At 32.4% G+C, this 16,512-nt stretch overlaps 2 protein-coding genes across 2 annotated transcripts; one reads left to right on the forward strand and one right to left on the reverse strand.

Annotated features, from left to right (window-relative positions):
- Positions 1-1,763: 1,763 nt before the first annotated feature.
- On the reverse strand, positions 1,764-13,496 carry LOC111047161. Its single transcript, XM_022332837.2, has 4 exons — positions 13,395-13,496; positions 7,295-7,344; positions 4,411-4,629; positions 1,764-2,594 (listed from the first exon to the last, which is right to left on the reverse strand). The coding sequence occupies exons 1-4, from the start codon at positions 13,462-13,464 to the stop codon at positions 2,436-2,438; spliced, it is 498 nt and encodes a 165-aa protein (XP_022188529.1). The 5' UTR covers positions 13,465-13,496; the 3' UTR covers positions 1,764-2,435.
- Positions 13,497-15,487: 1,991 nt separating this feature from the next.
- On the forward strand, positions 15,488-16,201 carry LOC111047172. Its single transcript, XM_022332853.1, has one exon. It carries the CDS (start codon positions 15,488-15,490, stop codon positions 16,199-16,201), a length of 714 nt encoding a protein of 237 aa, XP_022188545.1.
- Positions 16,202-16,512: the final 311 nt, after the last annotated feature.

Genomic DNA, 16,512 nt, shown 5'->3' on the forward strand with positions numbered 1-16,512 from the left:
TGTCTTTATTCTGCACCGAAACTGTGTTATATTATTCTAAAATTGTAGTCTAGAAATGATATATTGTTATATGAATTACTAAAATAATGTGACTCCATAACATGTTATATTGTTTTATTCAGATTGTTTATCTATACTTGGAGTTTCAATGCACAAGGCAACATCGTCAATCCATGTCGAGTCTGTTTCATCTGAATATTTAAGTGACGATGATACAACGGACAATGATCCTAGTTTGGCTTATTAAATTGTTTCAATTTGCCAACTACACGCGCATAGTGAGGAGGTACCGAGGTAGAAGTAAAAGGTAGAGATGAAGGTATGTATTGGTTTTGCATTGATATACCCTACCAGGAAGTCTCGCGTGATTGCTTTTAAAGGCAACCGAGTTAGCCGAGTTAGCCTTTGAGGGGTCTATCGCGCGATGCTCAGAAAACTTTTCCATCACTAGCTCTAAAGGAGAAGGAAAGCCGAGTGTGAAAGCAGCGCCTCCTCAATATGCCTAATATGGGGACCTCCATCTCCACCTCTTACCTCTTCATTAAGTGCGCACCCTTGGGTGGTAAAATGGTGGAATGGCGAAGGTAGCTTCAAGAATGAGTGTTGCATTTACAATAAATTAATGTAATTAGATGGTGGCGAATAGTCGCCTAATGGTGATCGTGTTGTATTTTTCGAACCATTTTAATACATGCATTACATTCAACACAATCAATGTTGAAGCTACCTCTTCGCCGCTTCACTATGTTTTCACCCATATATTTAATACTGGTACTTCATCCAGCACTAGAGTCAATAAGTTCTATCAAAAGGCTGGAGATTGTGCCATTTTCATTTTTACTTATTTTTATTGCGATCTAAATGAACTATTTTGTAAATACAAATTAATAGATAACGTTTAAGTTGTTGACTTTACTGTTAAATTGCGCCAAGAAACGTCAATAGATGACATCAAAGCTGCTGTCAAGGACGCCTCTGAACGATGAATGAAAGTCGTACTGGGCTACACAGAAGATGAAGTCGTCTCATCAGACTTCAACGGCGATACAAGGTCTTCCATATTTGACGCTAAAGCCAGTATGTCCCTAAATCCTAATTTTTTCAAGCTGATAACTTGGTATTATGAGTATGGTTATTCTTGTAGAATCATTGATCTCATTAAGCACATTCAAGATAAAGAATGTTGATTTGTGAAAAATATAAAAGTTATTCATATTAAAATCTGACAAGTTATTTATATTAGAATCTGATTTCATTAATTAATAGATCCTGTCATTTGTCATTAGTTTTACAAAAGTATCTCTTTATGATTGTCATAATGTCTGCAGTGCAAACATACACAGTATGCGGGTATACACAAGACTTTGTGTAATAGAGGAACCATGTAACAATCACTGTGGCCATTGGTGGAAGGTAGGATTCTCCATAGATGGAAGATGGAATACTCAATAGATAAATTGTTGAATACTCATACGATTTTTGTAGCTTTTGGCGTGATGCCATAAAACTACGAATAGTTTATGTGTATGAGCATTCAACGTTCTATATTATATCTATTAATGTGGCATTGAACCAGATTTCAGTTTGAAAGAATTTTCAAGTAATAGTGAAAATAAAATTTTTTAATCGTAATAGATTATGGTTTAATCAAAACTGTATAGGTAATCAATTTATTATTAAATGCTGCTTTCTCCTTGACTTAGGCAGGGACAGGAGTATTTGTGGTTACTGTGTTTCAACACAATAATATAAATGGTTTTTGGGTAAAATTATTTTATTTTATTGTTCATAATTTTTAGATTTGATACATTGAAATATTCCTTCTTTGCAGTATTATATTTTTTTGTCAGATTTGGATTGTCAGTAAATAGCCTACGTGCAGACTTAAGATTAGTCACAGAACCTGTAAATTGCTTGGTTAAAAATTACCTGAGAGAACACAGCTCTTGAAAAAAAAAGGATGGATTTTCATCCAGCAACAAAGTGGTATCTTTTTAATAGGTCTACTTAACAATGTTTGATTCATTTTATTCAGTACTGAATTATCACAAAGTTATCATTTAATAGTATAAACCTATCAAAATTCTGGTAATTTGAATTTTGCCCTGCACAAGTTCGACTAATAGTTGGCCATGATTAGTACATTTCTGTTGTGAGTTTAATTTTGTACCAAATTCAAAGATTTCTTGGAATACACAGACAAGAGTTGATTGCAGAATGTAATGAAAAATGCTCAATATTTTAGTTGAAAAACGAAAAAATCATGTTTACAAGGGCCTTGCTTGGTGACCCTACCAGTAACGTAGCCTACTGTACGTTGATAAAAATCAAATTATATAAATTTAGAACGATGGGTTTTTGACTTGTTAAACAACAACATTCAGGCTGTGTCACTGAGATCTTCAACAGTGTCTGTTCTTTTTTCAAAAGACTACTTATAATGCCTCCATTTCCATATCAATCATTTCTTGTCCATCAATAGAGTTGGTCATATTCACACTATCTATTTGTCCAAAGCGATCATTCAGCATGTAGAAAAGTGGTGAATCTTTGCAAGCCACAGAATCCTCCGGTCTTGCACAAGTGAATGTCTCCTGTAAAACATTAATTTCACCAGATTATTACAACTTATAAAACTGTTTCCTGTTTGTGCATTTTTATAGAGAAATGCAAACAATAAAAAAACTGTATCTCACATAGAAGATGAATCTATAATTATTATATTTTATTAATAATAATATATTATTCATTTTACATTTATTATATTTAATATTATATCGATTATAATAATTATAGATACATATTCTATAGTGAGACTCACGTTATAGTCAGTGGAAATTATATAAATAAGACGTTATGGCCACATTTCCATTTTTAATAGATACCGTAGTTGTTATTCAAGTTATCCCGGTAAATCCGATCTGATATTAATTATTGTTGATTTTTGTTAATAATGTAGGTATGATTTATTCTACCTTAAATAGGCCTACACTTTTTTCGTCAAGAAAATATATTCTCATCATTTAGTAATAAATACTCATAATTTCTGTATGATCAATTCTACCTTGGCATATTTTATTCGCCAAGAAAATATATTCTCATGATTTAGTAATAAATACTTATAATTTCTGACATGAGATATTCTAGTAATAGTTCATTATCAGCATAGTTCAATTTGGCAACGGTGTGGACTTGGAAAAGGACACAGCTATCTGCTTTGTCTAATGTGACAGACAAGAATAACGAACCAATGTTAGTTAATCATATGCTGACTTTATAACCAGAATTTCACTATGGTGGGCTACTACTCAATATTTTCTATGAAATAGAGAGACCAGAAAGAAAGCATAGTTAATAGGCTAAGATTTGTACTAGGAGTAGGATAATTCTAGGTGTTTAGACTAGAATTTCCCTATTCTCATTCTATGCTAGTTCCATTTTAGTTTTTTTCATACTGTAGTTTTACGTTTCAGATTTTTTCGAAAAAAAATAAATAAAATGGTACCTGCATAGAATTATTATCTTGTTAATAGTTCTAGTACTGCTGTATATCAATTAATCCTAGTACTAATTATTGATTCAAGAAATTAATTATAAAAGTAATAAATAAATTAATTAGTTTTACAAGTTATTATTATTACAGATAGGAAATTCCAGCTTTTACACCTTCAAGCACCATTTGAGTAGAAGGTTGTTAGAGGTCGGTAGGGATGGTGCAGAGCAACTGCTTCAATCAGCCGATAAAATTCAATCTCTTGTGAATTTGTGTACTTCTAATGAGTGTTTTCAAGCTACCGTAATTAATTTTCCTATAGCTATTAATTAGGATAGGTAATTCCATTGTATGAACGATTTGCATTGTTTGAATTACTAAAGAATGTAGAAACATAATAAAATTGTTACCTAATTTTAATTCACGATATTGAAATATTTTCATACAACCACACACAGACTCAGTCTTTGTGGGAAATATTCACTATTTAAATAATTTTGTATGTACTAAATAAATGTTTATGATTTCGAATAAAACACTTTTTGATTTGAATCAGCTGAAAATTCCAATTGAGGTGTATCTATGCATGAAATAGTGAAATAATGCTTGAAATTTAATTTTTCCAGAATCTAACTGCAAACACTAATAAAGATTAGTATTATTATCGATTTATTACAAAGTATTAGTAGAAATAAAATCACAGGTTTTGATACTCTCACGGAATTCATGGTTCCTATGGACTCTGAATCAGCCATATTGTAGTGCATTCTATCTACCATATTATTTATCATTTTATTATGTATACCAATTTTCATCACAAAGTATCAGTAGGGATAAATTGACAGATTTTGATTCTTACACAAAGCAGATGATTCTTATGAGTTGGAAAATATTAAAAAATTGGAAATATTGTGTACCTGATTGAATACAGTCTCCTGAGGACAGATGAAGCTCCACTTGAAAGTTTCCTGGCTGCCATCCACATATTGCACTGGGAGGCACACATGGAAAAGCTGGCAATCATTCTCAGTGTCAGCATAGTATCCATAGGATCTACTTTCACATGTGAAAGAGGTGGAAATTTCTTCCCTTATTGTTGTTGCATTACTAGGAAGTCCAAGAAGCTCGCGATTCATCTATTGGAAAAAGAACAAGAATAAATGAATGCATTAATTCAATTAGATTGTCAGTAAATAAGTCAAAGTTGTCTACTAGTTTTGTGCAGTATTAATTCCATCTATATTTATAATATTCAGAAACATGATGAATTTGAATAATAAGCTCCAATGATTCCAAGTCTACTAGAAACTGTGTATGCCTACTCCACAACCTCTCAATGTTTATCATACTGTGGCGTGGACCAGGAGCAAAATTAAAAATTTGCCGCCCCTGGGCTATCCAAAATCAGTTTTTTCGGCGTTTAAGGATCAGCTTAGGTCTAGAAGCATTTTGTGTTGAGAGGGGTCTCAAATTACGCGGATGTACATCAGTGATCAGTACCGGGATTTGTCTTGTTTTTAATTGCGTTTTTAATATACGTTTTATTTTTCAATATACGCTTTTCATACGTTATAATGTTTCCTATGGTTTCCAAGAATGACAACTAGAAAAGTACCGATATGATACATTGTTTCAGTTAAAGTATTAGAGGTACTGATTAGAGGAGTAGAAAGTTTCTTCTAACCAGTTTTTCTCTGCATTTCCCAGATTTTCCAAGTAAATTAGAACTTGTGAGGGTCAGATAGATGATTTTAAAGTTCTCTACATCATTTCAATTTGAAATCTGAAAAAAATTGAAATGTTACAATTTTCAATTTTTTTTATAAAATCCCTACGAGGTACTTAAAATATTCTTATTCCTGACGAATATAAACCGGGTTTTGCCATAAACATTTTCCCATAGCTTCAAAATATAGAGAATCACATCCTATGTTATCTCGGCTAATCTCATCTAAAGAATAACTCATATTTTGAAAATTTCAAATCAGCAGGTGATTGAATCGAACTTGGAAGTTTCTAGTGATGGATATAACAGCAAATGAAGCATATTTTAATGAAAAAATATGGGCAAGTGAAGCGTCTTTTACTACTGTCTCAATTTTGGGGTCCAGGAGGTGAAGCTCCCTTCCTAGACGGATAAGGTGAGCACAGCAAGCTTGCTGCTGGATAGTTATATCTATTAAAAGATATTTAATACATAATTTATTCCTATCAGATAATACTTACCAATTGTAACAATTTTCCTCTGAACTTACTATTATAAAATTAAACATCGTTCTCCGTTCTCTGTAGTTCTCTTATTTTGGATTACTTTGCATGATCATAGTTTCATGGACGATTGATGAACACTGATTTTTCAAATTTAATATTTCAAATTTAATTTTTCAAATTAATATGCTCACAAATTTTCAAGTAATATTTTTTCACATAACTTTCAAATTTTGGAATATTTTTGTAATTTGTCTGCACCAAAATTTACCGTCCCCTAAATTCTGCCGCCCTGGGCTTTAGCCCATTGTAAATTCAAGCCTGGCATGTACCCAAAATTATTATAATAATAGAATTACTTTTTTTATGACGTGGTGAAGTAATGCCCTCTCCACAACCACTTAAACAAGAAATTATTGAGGCTCACAAAAAACTCTTTGAGAATCAATTAAAAAGTCTAATAATAATATAAGCTATATACCAAATCCCTTGAAGGCTGCTTTAACTGCGAAAATTGATAACGAGTATAACAGAAGATCATTAAAGGGAACCTATTAACAATGATATAGACCTACGTTACTATATAAAAATCGTTATAGAAACTCGTTCGGGCAATGATTGAGGTAGGTAGCATATTATTTGCAATTCTGTTTGATTAATTATTATCTTGATTATCTTGTATAAAATAGAGATTAGATAATTTAAATTCCATCTTTTTCGAGAAACTTCGACCCACTTTGGTTGAGTCATTATGTTGGAATCGTGAGGCAGTCCAGACATAGAATTTATTGCATTGGATGATTTCGTATTTGCTTTGCTCTCAAGAGAATACAAATTCAAGCTTCCGTTAAAGACAATCGGCAAGAGCCTTTAGGTATTACCGTATACAATATACATGCAACATTTTACATAATATACCGGTACAGAATTGCACACCCAACGCATTAATACGCCTAATGAGTGGTCTACTCATATTTATTTAAGTAATTAAGTCATCAAGAAAGGATATTTGATAGTCGTTGATATTATTTAGTTAAAGAAGTTAACTTTCAGCAAAAGTCACTCGAGCCCAAGAAGCTCTCAAAAATCGTCTATTTTTAGTGGAGAGCTTTCATGAAGTTTATTGAAAAAATAGTGTTTGTATTTTCTGTGTAGTTAGATTTATAGCTATTACGATGAATTATTTAATTTCAACTGTAAGTTTTATTCATGATGATTTGTTTGCAAAAGATGTAACGATATTGTATGATTTGAATTCTTGAACTGAATTTGAATTCTGTTATCATGGATAATAAAAAACCATTTGATTTGATTTCTGATTTGTATTTAGAGACCTTCTAGAATACACTAAAAAAATAATTAGAATCTTGCAACCAAATTGGACGTTCAGAACAAGTGATTACCCACTAATACTAGCATTTAATCAAATTATCATTTAGAATATAACTTTACTATTTACTGTAATCACTTGGATAGTGAGTCCAATAATGATGAGATTCTGACACATATTTAGTATGTTTTTAATCATAAATAATTCATATAGAGATCAAATAAAAATTATTTCCCAAAAATAGGCTTTATTCATGTACTTACACGTAAATGTGGCTTTCCCCAAACAATTAGGCAGTCTATCACAAAGATACCTGAAACACAATTACGGTACTAGATTATTTTCTAGATCCAAATTATTTTCAAAATTATATATACTTTATAAACAACAGGTTTGAACATTTGAACATGATAACAATTGAAACTCTTTCAATTGTTATCATGAATAGATATATTATTGATATAATTATAAGGCTATATAAATATAACTTAATAATAATAATATAATAAAATATATGAAAATAATTATAATTATTATTCATGATTGATGTGATCTAATTTCTATAATTGAATTCAAGTGATTCATTATTATATTTAAGGCTATTATTCATAATTGAAGATCAGTTTTACTTTAACTAAGTACAGTAACAGTCATGACTTTAACTAAGCGGTGGAATCCATATTCACACTGGTATCTAAACGTTAAGGTGAGATAGTTGACACTATCCCGTTGGATGGGTGACCAACATGAGTCGACTTCATTAATATCACTTCCAATCAATCGCTTTCCGATGGTAAACACAAAACGCTGAAAAAGTCTTTTCATCATCTCTGCATTAACCATGCACAATCCTGCAGCTTATGTAGGCAGAACCCTCAAAAATAGTTCCATTAAGATGCAATTGGGTTCAATCACATCACATTCCTATACGAACTAAAAGATAAATACGGTAAGTTTGAATTATGAAATTTACAATATAAACAGAGATGTTACGGAATTTCTCCATATTAAGATGAAAAATAAAAGCGATATTATCAGTTCCACTTTATTTTGAGTCAAACTAGTTTCATTTCACTTAAGGCCAATCACTTAATTATCAGTGGTCAGAGTAGTCAAAAATGCCCACTGATGATGATGCCTCAAGTGCATTGAAAGTAGTTTGGCTTGAATAAACGGAGTGGAACTAACAATATCGCTTTTATTTTTCACCTTAATAAATGAGTTTTCAATTTTTATCAGCATAGCTATGAATGGATCGTGATTTTAAACTTCATGTCCAAAATAAAATAGAAAACAGAGCACACAATCTCCATTATTTTGATGGCTGAGATTTCATTTCTCTGCTTTATTATAATATAGCATCGCATATTCTTCTATCAAAAAAGCTATGGTAATCATTATTAAAGTCAAGACTCTTTGACGTATTCCTAAACATCAATACCACGAAAATATTGATTAATAACTGAATCAATTATGTAACATAAAAGTAATTTGCCAGGTAGGGATATTTTCACAGATAAGTTTTCAATATTAAAATTGAAACAAGTCAAATTTAATGTATGAATTCAGGGCTACTTTCTAGTATTCATAAAATAGAATTATAGTACCCTTTAAAATTAATAAAATAATAAAACAAAAGGTAGTTACGTTACAATTTGTATTATTGTTTTATTATTTAATTAATTTTAAAGGGTACTATAATTCTATTTCATTGATACTACGGTACTCATTTACTGGGTCCAATTTTGAGAGTACAGTACGGGCCTTCACTCTACTGAGACATGAAACATGCAATAATTTTGTAGAACTTAGGTTATAGCTATTTATTCAATCCACCGTCTTCAAAGAGCTAGTTGAGATGACCCATTTAGAATTAGCGTATCATCTTTGTTAGCGTTAAAACATAGTGGAGCGTTGAAGGTAAGAGGGTAGTAACGGAGAACGTAGCTGAGAGTGTTGAGAATTACGGTAATGAATGTATTTAAATGTTTTCTTTTCACTCTACGGTCACTGCTCCACTATGTTTTAAAACATTTGAATTTGAATATATATGCATTACTTTTCAACACTCTCATCCAGCTACCTTCTGCGCTATCCTCTACCTTCGTCGCTCCACATTGTTTTGACCCTTTATGTTATGTGGGGGAAGAATAACAATGGTGTCAGGTAGCCTATCTACGACCAAAGATAATGTTCATATTTCTATAACCAGTACACTTTTCGAAATTAAAATCTTTGGAGAATAGAACAAAAAAATATGGCGTGGTACACTCACACAACTTTCCTTGCTCATTGAACTGTAACATTAAACGAGAATAATTTAGGGGAATAACACAATGCCAATTGGCGGCTACAAATTGATGTAGGCTAGCCCTACATGGATACTTATCATGTGAACACGGTTATCAAGGTGACTGTTTTGGCAACGAACTGTTTATAGATAGAAATAGGCCTATAACAAGTTGGAGTTTTATAAGATACGTTCAAATATGATGTTTTATTTTTATCTTGTTCATAAATGTAAACTTTCAATGAATAAAGTGTTAATACAAAAGCACATTTACAACATTGGTGTCGGAAGTAGGATTCTTGAAGAAAATTGTACTAAAAGTTTGCTATACCGTACACTCAAAACGTTTTGCATGAAAACGCGAGCAAGATTAAAATGGAGATGGAAGCACTCAACGAGTCGGTAAATTCGCTCGAAGAAGGTATACTAGAATTTGTATATCTAATATGGGACAAAATTTGCAACAGGGAATCGAGGAAAATTTTCAAATTGTTTGAGATAGTTTGTGTTAGTGTTGATGGGGAAAAAGAAAAGATGCTGGATGACGTTTAGAAGTATTATGGCCATTGGTTTGCTATGAACGTTGATGAGCCTTTTAGGTTGGCTCTGAGATTTATTTATAACATTTTTAGTGTGCCAAAAGTTATTGTGATTCGCAGGGGAATCTGATCACGTGGAGAGGCTACAAGAGATACAGGCGATTGGAGACAATGTTCTTGTAGCCTGGTCTGACTGATTTAAAAATTTTATTTCTTTTAAAACAAGATTTTATGAATTCAAATTTCTTTCTGATGAAGAATGATCTTAATCAAATAGATGAATTGAGAATGATTTGACTGCTTGTGAAATGGCTTTCAATATTAAATGCTATTCAATGACAATGCCAAGATACGAAAGGATATTTCTATCCCTCAACCTATAAAGTATCAGAGATGAATAGTTGGAAGCAACATTGTTTGGTGGCTCAAAGAAGTCACACATAGGGTGTGGGTACAGGAAACTGCCTACCTGTACAGGTAGGATGTGCAGGTTACAACATGCATTAGGTTATGCATAAGTGAGAAAATCAGGAGCAAGTTAGGGAGTCACTAGCTCGAATGGGACTCCTCAGTCCTCAGCATGTAGCTGAAAGGAAGCACAACTGTCCGGAACTGCAGAGGCATGGCTGTCTGGCAGGGAGGAAGTGTGTCTGTCCTGAGGTTTGGCAGAGTATTGTTCGATTTCAAGGTTTAAACATTGTTGGTGAGGACGTGATGAAGTCCACAATGTGGTAGATCAAATGCTGCTATATCCAATTGTTTAAGTTTGTTATTTGTAAGAATTGAATTTGGAAATTAAAAAAAAAGTTTGCTCAAAATTAGAAAGAGCAAGGGGAGACCTGTACTACATTGTGAAGAGGATAGTTGTGTATAGGATTAAGAAAACTGAAGGAAGAACCAAACCAAAGGTTGTACACTAGCATCTTATCTAGGAAATCTGGATATTGGGGACCAACATCCCTAAGGGGGGGATAGTGGTGTAGGCTAGCCCTACATGGATACTTATCATGTGAGCACGGTTGTCAAGGTCACTGTTTTGGCAACGAACTGATTATAGATAGAAATGAAATAAGTTGAAGTTTTATGAGATACGTTCAAAGATGATGTTTTATTTTATTTTTATCTTGTTCATATAAATGTAAACTTTTAATGAATAAAGTGTCAATACAAAAGCACATTTACAACAATATTGAAAACTACGATCATACTATTGTATATAATTGTTTTCAGAGTACATTTTCCTTTTTGTAAATTGTGAAATTTTATGATTTTTTAATAGTCGTCGGAACAGCTGTTCTGCAGATGGAATATCTAGACTATGATGTGTTCTTTTGAATAAACTGCTCTACCCACCAACCTACCTCATGCACGAGAAGGAGGTTACAAAGTCCATTGCCGTGCTACCAATTTCTCCTAAATAGGTTGGATAGCATTTCTCACCTATAAACCTAAGGAAAGTTATCGGCTCCAAAGTGGTAGATTCTTGATAAACTATGAATGGATCTATCGCCTATGAATGAGAAATCCAATTTTCAGAGCAAACCAACTTATAATCTTCAGAAGAATTTTGGCAATATACAACACAAATCTAAAAAAAAATAATACCTTACACACTTAAACATCCTAGCATCATTACAAGCTAAAATACTTATCCAGTTTATATAGTTGAAAACAATGGCTATAGGCTTGTAAACACACGAAACAATTATAGACAAAATTAGAACACTATAAACTGTTCAAAACTCAATTTAAAACATTAAAATTTTCAATTAAACAGAAAAATATTCAGAGAGCACTAAACACTTTTCAGTAGCCAGCCACCATTTTTTAGAGAAGAGGAAAAGCACAAAGTACAGAGCAAAGCCTTGTAGACACACCTCAAACCAGTGACGACGTCATGCACACGTCACCGTTATTAAATTCCAAAAAATTATAAATTACAAGTCTAGAATTTACATTTTACATTTGTTCTCAATAAAACTTTATTTCGAAACTGTTATTTTAAATTTATATATCATCTATATTTAAATAATCTATTAATTCTGTTTCTCTGTTTCGGTGATACCATGGAATGCAACACAATTATTTACGATAAATTCCCAGTTAAAAAGTTGTCGTATATTGATTACTCTGATATTTACTATCAAGTTTTATAGATCTCGAATTGAAGATTCGATTCCAATCGAGAAAAAATGTAATATTACACCATTTATCAAGGATGGGGTGGAACCTCTGTTAGTTCCCCAGGAAGGAGACTCATGCCTGTTGATGGAGCTGATAAATAACTGTACAGGGTATGAATTTGAAAAACATCGGTCAAGTCACTTTTCAGAAAACCATGATAGAAATTTAACAAAATCCATTTATTCAAGAATATTACGGAGCTCCTGCAATTTTCACAGAAATGAGACTCATGTATTGTCAGTTGATAGAGCTTATCCAGGGTATAGATATGAAGATCGTTTAGAGCCGTTTTCGAGAAAACGGTGAAAAACATGGTTTTTTAGCTATTATCCGCCATTTTTTCCGCCATCTTGAATTGAATTTTATTGAATTTCTTACTGTCGGATCCTCATGGTATAAGGACCTCAAGTTTGAAACTTCAAGTCAATCGGTTGATGAAGTTATCGTGTTCACAGACATACACACACACAGACTAACACCCAAAAATCATGTTTTTGGACTCAGTGGACCTTGAAACATAGAAAACTTGAAAATAGGGAACCTTAATTTTTTTTGAAAAGCAATACTTTTCTTACTTATGGTAATTAGGCAAGGAAAGTAAAAGAAGGTATGTGTATGTTGAATTCATAATGGCTTTAGATATTCGAATTGAAAAGGAGATGATCGTTTTTAAAACTCACAAATAAACTAGAGCATGCATGCATCTCATAATAGCCTTTACACTACAGATAAAATATTATAATTCATGAACTTATTGATTGTTGTAATTGAAAAAGATGTAATTGTGAAAATGTAAAATTCATACAAAATTTATTAATGAATAAAATTAATCATTCTAATGACCTAAAGCTAAACTATTCAAATTGAAGTGCAGTACAAGTACAAAAGTACAGTAATGATAGAGTAGCCTACAGAGTAAAAATAAGAATTTGAAGGCTCAATAAAAGAATCAGATTTGAATCTTATAATATTATTGCAATATTGATAGGTTATTCGAAAAGTAAATTATTCAATAATAAAATGATATTTGATATTTACATGAATGACAAATTTCCATTTCAAGAACATTAAATAAACAAATGTTCAAAAATCTATTCATATCATACCAGTACCTAGTGATGAATTAATAATACAAAAAATATTAATATTATAATTGATTGTATAAAAAAAATTATATTATGTATAGTAACTACGAAAGTATAGCTACTTTGAAAATAAAACTAATCAATAATTCTTGTATAATATGGTATGTTTTTTTCAAGAAAGGGTTTATTTTAAAGAACAGCCTATTTGAATTTGTAATCAAATAATTAATACATGCATTATAATAATTTCCAAAAATAAACTCACCAATAATCCATGAATAATACATCCTTGCAATGTGAAGATGAACTGTCAACAGACAGCTAAACTTAAGCATTGGTTGTTTTATAGGCTGTGATTTGAACTTGGCATAGAGCCTCTACCAAGGCCATTTACCTTTGCTCGGTATCAATAATTGTTATTCCAATCGAATGTTGTTTGACAGTAGTGTAAGTCTATTGTTTCAAACTCCAGCAAACCGTAGGCCTACACTTCCACGTTCCACCTCTATAATATAGATAACTGCACTTATGAATCACTGCAGTGTGATTCGGAATTGCCCTGGTCTTGAATAGAGGAAAATTAAAGTTGTTTGGCCAAAACAGAAGCCCAGCATTTTCAATAATGCTCAATTATGATTCATTTTTATATTCTATCGATTGGTAGTGAATTTATGTCCATCACCATAATGTCCTCACTAATATAAGGGAAGGCACTCTTTGCCTGAATAATATATTTCAGCTCCATCAATGGACATTACAGCTATTGTATTTCAGCCGGGATGGAAAATGCAGAACCGAAAACTCTTGTGGTCATCACTGGGATCGTATCCGCGACCCTTCCTCGTTCACAATTTGGGAGATTCGATCAATAATGTATGTTTGTAGGTAGATGAATAAATGAGAATCATCATGACTGAAATCTACGTGTACCTATAATATCAAATACTGTATCTCATCAAACACGCTTTAAAGCAAACCGATAGATAAGAGTGCTAATTAAATCATTATTATTATTTCCACCCTACACCTGTAATTTTGTACATTATTTTATCCACAGGAGCTGCTACTACTACCCTGCTAATTTTCATTTTATGAAACTAGAAGAGGATCTATCTAAAAAACATGGAAGAAGTAGGCCTACATAATAAGCACCAGCACCGCATCACTGTTCAATGTCTTCGTCCATAAATCGTTTATGTCTAGAGTCTAGATTCTAGCATATTACAGTAATAATTAACTCGATTATTTGCTTAAGATTGGGAAAAATATCGTAATTAAGGTAAAGCTGTGTAATAAAGTGTTGGAAAATGTATTAGTGGAAGAAAAATGTTGAGTGCATCACGGAACAAAAGTTCTTTTTTGCATCCAGCTAAATTGTTGCCCTCATGCACCTTTAGGCAAAAACCGTTTCACGGTTTCATCCATGCGGATAAAAACAAGTCATATCGTATACATGCACAAATAATCATTTAGATGACAAGAGAGAAAAATGATCCACAGCCACGCGGGAGTAAGAAACTGAAATAGTCAACTCATTAAAATGTATGGGTTGTAATGGAGCATACGTAGTATAGCCACTTACAGGACAGTTATGTCTCAGAGAGGCGTGAGAGAAAATTTTTAACGAAAGCCGCGCCTAGGCATTCTTTATTCCCACTATTCTTTTGTTCAAATCCATTTGTCACCTCACTATGTTATCTATAATACATTTTATCTATTCTCTATGAAAAGAACGATCAAATTTGATAACGTTTGTCGCATTATCATCAAGACAACTTAAACTGTTTCTATTAATTTCGTTTTTGATGATACTAGGCCTATATCAGAGAAGCTTTTCATGAAGCAACAGTCTCATTTTATGGCTTATCTCCTAATTGGTTGCATTCCGTAAGCAGTGCCTTGTTAATTCCTAGGATTTAATTCCCAGGTTTTTCAAAAACTGATAAAAGCTAAATAATCTGCAGTTTATTTGTTGGTGTAGAATAATTGTCTTTGAGATTTCATAGTAGGGTACCTAATCATATTGAATACAGAAATAGAAATAGAATTAAAAATTATCTATAGCCGACTTGAGTTTGTTAATTTCACATTAATCAATATAACAAAAATTCAGTGATAGCAGCAATGCTGAGATAGAAAGACAAGCTTTTGAAACTCCTCAAACTTTATTCATTTCAACCGGTTAAAAGTGAACAGTTTCCTATGAAAGTTGGTATAGTATACGATCAGTGTGTAGGTGAAGAGTTTATGAAATCAGATTTTTAAGAAAGTGATTCGTTGCTGAGTTATTTGTTATTTGCATATTCGACGTTTCGTTGTTCTATTAATTTCGTTTTACATTGTTTAACAATACTCAACATGCCTCCTAAAAGGAAGGGTTCGAGAGACGAGCAAGCTGGAGATAACGCCAACCAAGATAGCAACGAGCTTGATGATAAGGTGCAACAGAAACTCGACTTTATTATCAACGAGCTAAAGATAATAAAAACCGACGTTGAAGAGATTAGAGATGAGCAGAAGGATATGATCAAGTCAATTGAAAGTTGTTTTGAACTCATTGCAAGCAATAAAAAGTCTATTGAAGAACAAGGGGCTAAAATTGACTCTTGTGTTCATGATATCGAGTCAGCTACTAATGAAATTGATTTATTAAAAAATAACTTGGCCAGGGCCAATGGAGAAATTGCTGCGTTGCAACAGTATTCTCAAAAGAACTGTATTAATATAGTTGGAGTGCCGGTTCAAGACAACGAGAATATTTTTAATATCCTCAGAAACATATCTTTGTTCATAAACTTTGAATTCAGTCAGGGCATTATTGCTAACTGTCATAGACTGTCAGGTAAAAACCGTAAGATGGCACCTCCCATAATAGTTAAATTTGTTAGGAACATCGACAAACAGAATTTCCTGCAATGCAAGGATGGAAAGGGAAGAGTCTTAGCCAGTGATATTGGATGGGCGAATGATACTCGTACGATCTACATCAACGAAACTATGTCCCCGTTCTACAGGAGTATTTTCAGCAGAGGAAAGGAACTGCAAAAGCAAGGTCATTCGAAATTCATGTAGTTTAAGAATGGTAATTTATTCGCCAAAGTTGATGAACATTCCAAACGCTTTCAAATTTCAACAATCCAGGATTTCAAAAAGATACTTCCTCAGATAAAACTTTGATTTCTTATATTGTTTCATGTCATATGATCATGTGTATGAGGGTGTTTATTATTCATGTACTATGAGTCTATTATGATTTTATATTATGCCAATTTTTTTTCTCATTTTTCTTTTCTTGTCTTATTGACTGTTTCGGCTCGAAACCGTCAAGGCTGTTAGTTAAGTGCTGTGTGAGTGGAATTTCACTCGCTGTTTTTTTTTCTTGT

Source organism: Nilaparvata lugens, chromosome X (genome assembly GCF_014356525.2).
Source record: "Nilaparvata lugens isolate BPH chromosome X, ASM1435652v1, whole genome shotgun sequence".
NCBI classification, from domain to species: Eukaryota; Metazoa; Arthropoda; class Insecta; order Hemiptera; family Delphacidae; genus Nilaparvata; species Nilaparvata lugens.

Bases quoted from the DNA above. Each gene is read 5' to 3' on its own strand.
- LOC111047161 (XM_022332837.2), bottom strand. From the start codon at position 13,464: ATGCTTAAGTTTAGCTGTCTGTTGACAGTTCATCTTCACATTGCAAGG. The intron at 4,630-7,294 runs GTAAGTACATGA...TTTTTCCAATAG, and splicing joins GGGGAAAGCCACATTTACGT to ATGAATCGCGAGCTTCTTGG. The intron at 2,595-4,410 runs GTACACAATATT...AATGTTTTACAG, and splicing joins AGGAGACTGTATTCAATCAG to GAGACATTCACTTGTGCAAG.
- LOC111047172 (XM_022332853.1), top strand. From the start codon at position 15,488: ATGCCTCCTAAAAGGAAGGGTTCGAGAGACGAGCAAGCTGGAGATAAC.